The sequence below is a fragment of the Berghia stephanieae genome, chromosome 12 (assembly GCF_034508935.2).
Source record: "Berghia stephanieae isolate SIO BIC M18660-M18661 chromosome 12, UCSD_Bste_1.3, whole genome shotgun sequence".
NCBI lineage: Eukaryota > Metazoa > Mollusca > Gastropoda > Nudibranchia > Aeolidiidae > Berghia > Berghia stephanieae.
The window spans coordinates 34,032,820-34,040,319 of NC_088371.1; the positions used below are offsets into that span (position 1 = coordinate 34,032,820).

At 40.4% G+C, this 7,500-nt stretch overlaps 1 protein-coding gene across 1 annotated transcript in view; it reads left to right on the forward strand.

Annotated features, from left to right (window-relative positions):
* LOC144957641 (glycerol-3-phosphate dehydrogenase [NAD(+)], cytoplasmic-like) overlaps positions 1 to 7,500 on the forward strand; it is an 11,660-nt gene that overhangs the window by 724 nt on the left and 3,436 nt on the right. The window contains exons 2-4 of the mRNA XM_078888986.1: positions 907 to 1,087; positions 4,309 to 4,449; positions 5,444 to 5,585. Of these exons, the coding sequence (XP_078745112.1) occupies positions 907 to 1,087; positions 4,309 to 4,449; positions 5,444 to 5,585 (464 nt within the window). The remainder of the gene's footprint in view (positions 1 to 906; positions 1,088 to 4,308; positions 4,450 to 5,443; positions 5,586 to 7,500) is intronic.

Below are 7,500 nucleotides of genomic sequence, written 5' to 3' on the forward strand. Positions count from 1 at the left end.
AAAACAGGGAATAAAAGAATATCGCGTTGTTAGAGCCAAACTTTGGATCCCACTAATACGACACCCTCCGCCTGGCTGAGGGAGAGAGAGAGAGAGAGAGAGAGAGAGAGAGAGAGAGAAAGAGAGAGAGAAAGAGAGAGAGAGAGAACAAGTGCGACTGCTTGTTGAGCTCTCTCTATCTCTCTCTCTCTGTCTCTTTCTCAGCCAGGCGGAGGGTGCCGTGTTATTTCTATCGTTTTCATCTGGCACCTCTCCATTCTATTTTTTTCTCATCATTTTTGACACAAGTGCCTGCTCCACACTTTTTCTCTATTCTATTTCCTTTCATTCCAATTTTCATTGTACTTTTCCGAGACTAATCTATCCCGCCATCGTGATGCCTCTTTACTTACGAAAGAGTGATAACGGGGAAGCTTCGGATAGGATCAATGCAGACAATGGACGTTTCGGGTAAAACCCTTCCTTAGCACAACAATAGACTAACGAACGTGAAACCAAATTTTATCTTTCACGTTCATTTGTTTATTGTTGTGCCGACAAAGGGTTCGCACCCGAAAAGTTGTTTTCACGTACAGTTGTTTGTTGTTGTGCTGACGAAGGGTTTGTACCCAAAAGTTGTTTTCACGTACAGTTGTTTGTTGTTGTGCTGACGAAGGGTTTGTACCCAAAAAGTCAATTGCCTGTATTGTTCCTATCCGAAGCCTCTCCATCATCACTCTTTCTTTGTATTTTCACGATCCCAGGCCTCAGGCAGACCCCACCACTCTCGACTGATGCCTCTTTAAAACGCAAGGCCAAATTTACGGCCTTTCGATTACTCGCGTACCCCCCCCCCCACCACCACCACCACACTCCCACCCAACCCCCATTCACACATACACCCCCTCCATTTATCACTCTCCACAGGGGCTCAGCTATAGCCAAGATTGTCGGCAACAATGTGATCAACAACCCCGGGATGTTCGAGAGCAGGGTTTTGATGTACGTGTACGAGGAAGTGGTGGACGGTAGGAAGCTCACGGACATCATCAACACAGAACACGAGAACATCAAGTATCTCCCAGAGATTATTATACCTCAAAATGTGGTCAGTTCGACGTGCACTTATATCACAGGTCTGATAATCCATTTCCTTATGGGCTCATTGCTGTAATGGATTTCTCAAGAAATGACGCAAATTCTTGTCCATTACAAAAATGTAAACTCTCTTCTTACCAGCCATTTTCATGATTTTCCCCAAAACTTCACACCAAACTACCACAAACATAATATAGTTTTTATCACACAAACACGAAAGCAGTAAAGTTCTTGCCATACATAATTTCCTAAGCAAAACGTGCTCTTCGACACACTGTTCATTTTCTTTAAATTTTTATTATGCACGACAGAAATTTGAATAAGAAAAATGTTGGTCGTATCGTAACGAATGTGACGATTTTCCTATAGTTGGTAAGGAGGGGGTTAAACTAGGCCCATAAATGGGTTCGGATGTCAGACCTGTACAATATGATATGTAGGGTTTGTTACATTCAACTTGCCATTTCTTATTTACTTACTTACTTATCCGAACCAGCGACCACCTGAGCTCTAGCCCTTCGGTCTGGTGCCATGATGTAGAAGTTAGACGTCTTTTGTAGTTGTTCCAGGTGACTATAAAGTGTGTTACTGATGCTTGGAAACTTACCATTTCAATCAAAGGCTAAATTTAAATTATATTGGTGCTATGAGTTTAGGTAAAACTCTCACCTGTTCTGCTCGCCCGAAAAATCAGCGTACCAAACATACAAAATAATGTGTAACTTTTGGCTGCGATTCACTTGCGCAGTTTTTAAGCGCAAATGGCACGGGTTTTTGTTGTTGTTGTCAGAAATAGGTCAACTCATGAGCGTGATATTCTCTGGAGGTTTGTCGACATTTTTTTTTTTTGATTTAGGGTTCCATTAACACTTGCGCTCTCAAATATGTTTCATATTGCTAGATTATGTTTATCTATTTTTAGTTACCCTCATGTATTGATGATATGCGTTTAGGTAAACAAAATCACAAATTCCACCAGCCGGATATAACGGACCAACGCCCACAACTTTCATAATTTGATTGAGATAATAATTTTGTGAGAACTAATCGTTAAATTGGCTGTCTAATAACATTAACAAAGAGCATAGTAAGGTCAATTTCGTTCCCTCTATTGGTACTAATCGTTTAGATAAAATGCACTCAACATCCGCTCGCCGGATATATCGTTCTAACCCAAAACAATGCGTAACCTTAAGCGTTTATAGATAGAATGAAGTTGACGTCTCTCAGGTCTTTGTTATTGTTTTTTGTCATCCGCGTTTATGAGTTATTCTCACTATAAATTGCATTAACCAGACTATAAACGTTCAAGGTTACACATAGTTTTGTGTGTTGGTTCGTTATACTTCTGGATGGCAATATTGTGAGTTTCTTAGTCTCGTCCTACACGTTTCGTGTTGCTGTTGGTCAGGGACCCTTTGTAGAGAGCTTTGAGCTCGTTTAGTCGATATTGCGATAAATAAATGCTCGTAATGGTTTAAAAAAAACAACTATTTCTTGCATTGCTGAAAACTCGATGATCCTCTTTATCATTAGTAATTTTATTTCTTATTCGGTTTTCGATATAATATTTATCCCGACATACAACCGTAGAGAGACGGTGTGTCTCATATAAATACCCTGTGCCTATGTGGACTAGTGGTATGACTCTAGCTTTCGGATTGGAAGGTCCAGGGTTCGAGACCCGCTCAGAGCGCCCATTGTTGAGTCCTTGGAAAAAGGCTCTTTTTCTCACATTCTCTCACCCTAATCAGGTGTAGAATGAGCACCTGGCTTATAAGCGCTTTGACTCTGTCCAGAAAAATTGTAATATCGCCAAAACTTGTATACGAAGAGGAGTATGTAGTCCGAGTGAGTAACTTAGTAACTGTGGTTCCATTTGAAATCAGTGAGGGAAATAAAGAAGAGACTGTTCCTGGCAACGGTAGAGTCAGTGCTTCTATATGGAGCAGCGACATGGACTCTCACTAAAACCCTTGAGAAGTAACTGGACGGCTGCTACAACCGCACGCTGCGGATGGCCCTCAATGTCAGCTGGAAAGAGCACATATCAAATGAAGAGCTCTACAGTGACCTCCCTTCAGTGACCTCGAAGATTCAAAAGAGAAGACTGAGACTTGCGGGGCACTGCTGGAGACACAAGGAGGAGATTGCAAGCAGTCTTGTGCTATGGGAACCACTTGGGCGAAGCAGAAGCAGAGTCAGGCAGAATAAAACTTACATTGACTGTCTGCTAGATGACACAGGAATGGACAACACCCGGGAACTGCGTACGCTTATGGAGGACAGGACAGAATGGCGAAGACTTGTGGCACATGTTGGGCGCCCTAAGGGGCGGCCTAAGTAAGTAAGTAATTATTTTCAATGCACTAATACATTATGTTCCCCGTTGTTTTAAATTGTAAAGATGTCTGTGTGTGCATTGTGAAGTAAATTTGTTATGAGGATTTTTATAAGATCGACATATTTCTATAAATGATTATTATAATATTTGTTCGAGCAATGAAAACCACTAAATATTTTTTTTCCATTTTGTGGACAATAAAGCTTTAATACTATTACAATTACTTATTACTATTTCTATTACCTATTACTATTATTCATTATTATTACTATTACTATGTCTCGTCCTATTTTTTAATTATTGCTGTTTGGCTAGGGACCCCTTGTAAAGCGCTTTGAGCACGTTTAGTGGATATTGTGTATAGTAAAATAAAAGAAGTAAAAATGACTCTTATAAAAGATATAACACAAAGTGAACGACTTTTCTTTAACCGAAGAAGGCGAAAGACCGAAACGTTATTTACATTGTGTTGTGTCGTTTTATATGAGTCAGTTTTACTCACTTTATTTTACTATACCTTTTATCGACTCATTTAGGCAACTCTGAATTTCCGGATTAGTGTATATTGCGCTATATTGCGCTTAGGGGCAGCGTGGCTCAGAGGTACGGTCTTTGCTTCATCTCCGTAAGGTACCGAGTTCAATCACCCGCCGCTGCGCTGTGTGGCCTTGAGCAATGCACCTCGCCCTAGCTCAATTTGCGGCGCTACACTGCGGCTGACGCCTGGGTTATTCCAGTCTTCCCTTGGCATAGGCTCTAGAGAAAAAATTCCCCTATGGGATGAATGAAGAAATTTGTATTTTTAAAAATATTTTTTAAAAAGTATAAATGCTCTATTGTTTGTTAGTTTATATGTTTGTTTGTTTGTTTGTTTGTTTGAAATTCAGATTGCAGTACCCGACGTGGTGGAAGTGACCAAGAATGCCGACATCATCATCTTTGTTCTTCCCCATCAGTTTGTACGGGAGACCTGCGAAAAGATGAAGCCAGCGGTCAAGAACTCTGCTATCGGGATATCGCTCATAAAGGTCTGGGAAATGAAAGTTAAGGAAACCGACGTCCGCGTCTTTGCAAGTCTGATAACCCGAATCGTGATGGGATTATTGTTTACAATGAAAATTACTTTCACATCATGTCAAGGCAAAACATTGTCCGATTGCAACAGTGTTAAAATGAGGCCCGAAGTATTGGTGTCCGGTTGTCAGACCTGCAAATTATGTTCACATTAAATGAAATAGATTGTATTTAGTAATAAATATGATGATTATGGGGATGATGATGATACGTTCTAATAATGATAATAATAATGATTATATTATTATTATTATTATTATTATTATTATTTATTATTATTATTATTATTATTATTATTATTATTATTATTATTATTATTATTATTATAACGGGTGTAAGGTCCGCCATCCTAAAACAAAGAACGCTGAACGTATTTTTGTGTAGATCATTGGAAAATTGAAATACGTTTTGGTACAGTTATAGATCTTTTAAAACGTATTCTTAGGGATATTGTTATTATTATAAATTGATGAAATGCGTGTAATTAAAATGCTAACAACATCCGCCATACCAACACACAAAACGGCGTGTAATCTTGAGTATTTATAGTCTGATTGATATAATTTAGTGAGAACTAATCACAAACATGACCAACTAAAATCAACAACAAAGTGCTGAGTGACGTAGATCTCGTTCCATCTATTTTATTCATCTATTTATCTTAACCGTCTCGTTACCAACCATAGCAAAATCGTCACATTCGTTACGATAAAAACCAACAATTTTTCTTATTCAAATTTCTATTGTAAATCGTAAAATTTAAATAAAATGAATAATGTGTTGTAGATCATGTTTAGCTAAAGAAACAAATGACAAGAACATTACTGCTATTATGTCAGAGTGATAAAAATATATTTTGTATTAGTTGGCTGTGAAGTTTTTGGGGAAAATCCTGAAAATGGCTGGTAAGGAGAAAGTTAAACAAGCTTTGCACTTTGACCTTTTCAGGGCTTCATTCTGAAGGAAGAAGAGGGCATCAAGTTGGTGTCCAGCATAATCAGGAAGGTGTTGGGCATTGAGACGTCTGTCCTGATGGGGGCCAATCTTGCCACAGAGGTGGCCAGCGAGATGTTTTGTGAGACCACCATAGGTAATGACCAATGACACGTGAATATTAAGTAGTCCTTCGGAGCCATTAGGCCCATGGGGCCGAAGTTTATCCCAGTTTTTCTTCCGTGAAGCGGACAATATCAATTCCACAGAGGTGGCCAGCGAGATGTTTTGTGAGACCACCATAGGTAATGACCAATGACACGTGAATATTAAGTAGTCCTTCGGAGCCATTAGGCCCATGGAGCCGAAGCTTATCCCAGTTTTTCTTCCGTGAAGCGGACATTATCAATTCCACAGAGGTGGCCAGCGAGATGTTTTGTGAGACCACCATATATTCAATGACCTATGACACAGTCGCATTGTCACTTACAAGTTAAGTGGTCCTTCAGAGCCGGAGTTTATCCCGGTTTCTATTGCGTGAAGCGGACAATAGCAATTGCTTGCCATCCTTTGGATAGGACGCTAGTCTATCGCAAAGCACTTCCGCCAAATCTAACAGACTCCGCTACCCATTAACTGCTGGGTGGACCCGGGGTGGGGAGGGGGGGGGGGGGTTCAGAAAAATATCTCGACTGCACCCTTGATCGATCTTGGTCCCTTGGGGGCAGCGTGGCTCAGCGGTACGGTCTTTGCTTCGTACCCGGAAGGTACCGAAATCGATCACTAGCCGCTGAGTTGTGTGGCCTTGAGCAAGTCACCTCGCCCTAGCTCAATTTCCGGCGCTGCACTGAGGCTGACGTCTGAGTTATTCCAGTCATTCCTTGGAATAGACCCTAGAGAAAAAAAATCCCCTATGGGATGAATAAAGGGTATTTTATTTCTTTTATTTTATTTATTCTTGCGTGTGAAGCGAGTCCTCTGTGACGCTGTTTCAATACAAAGTTGCCATTCGAAATGTTTCAAGCAGCAAGAGTAATACATGAAGCTATTACCTGCCAAGTCTAGTTTTTAAAAAAGAGATTTTATCTAGCGCAATATCCACTAAACGTGCTCAAAGCGCTTTACAAGTGGCAACACTTAACCTGTAGAACGGGACATGACACCTGTTAGGCGATAGTATTTTTTTTCGGACATAAACAACGCTGTTAACGGCCAGGCAGTCATTTTACACCTGAGTACGGTGAGAGAATGTGAGTCAAGAGTCTTGGAAGGACTCAACTATGCGCTGAGCGAGGCTCGAACCCAGGACCTTCTGATCCATTAGCGAGTGTCATACCACAAGACCACATAGCCGCACTTTTATTGGTTCAGAAACTACTTCGATTAACGTGTGACTATATCTAGTCTTGTCGTATGAAACTCTCTTTCGAATCAGAAGGTCCTGGGTTCGAGCCTTGCTCCGCACATAATTGAGTCCTTTGAAAAGGCTCTTATATTCTCGGGTGTAAAATGAGTATCTGGCCGCCAACAGCGTTGTGTCTGTCGTTAATAGATTGTAACAGGCGTCGGGTCTCGCTCTGTCCTTTGTAAAGCGCGTTGAGCACGTTAAGTGGATATTGCGCTATATAAAATCTATAGCAAAGCCATTCAAAACTCATGATATCAAGGTTCCAAACGTGCGTTTTGTTGACGAAACAAATTTGATTTTTCCATCTAATCACCACGATGTCTAATCAATCTCATAATACAGGCAAAGCTTCTGCATGTCAATTGTGAATACCGTGCAAGATTTGAGGACAATAGGATGGAATAGTCGTAACGTCACTTCCTTCCTAATGACGCATGGTAACTTAGTAACACTGGCTCTAAACTATCAGAACAATGGCAGACGCCCTTATGAAATATTTCTCCGACGAGCATAAAAGTGTATCCAGAGGAGAAAAATATTTTAAATATGATCTTGTTTTGACTTTTATACATTCTGATCACAAGACATATGAAAGGTTCTGCAAGCTTGAAGAATCAAAAGTACAGATTTTCTTTGTTTAGAACCAAGATGGCCGCCCTTACCC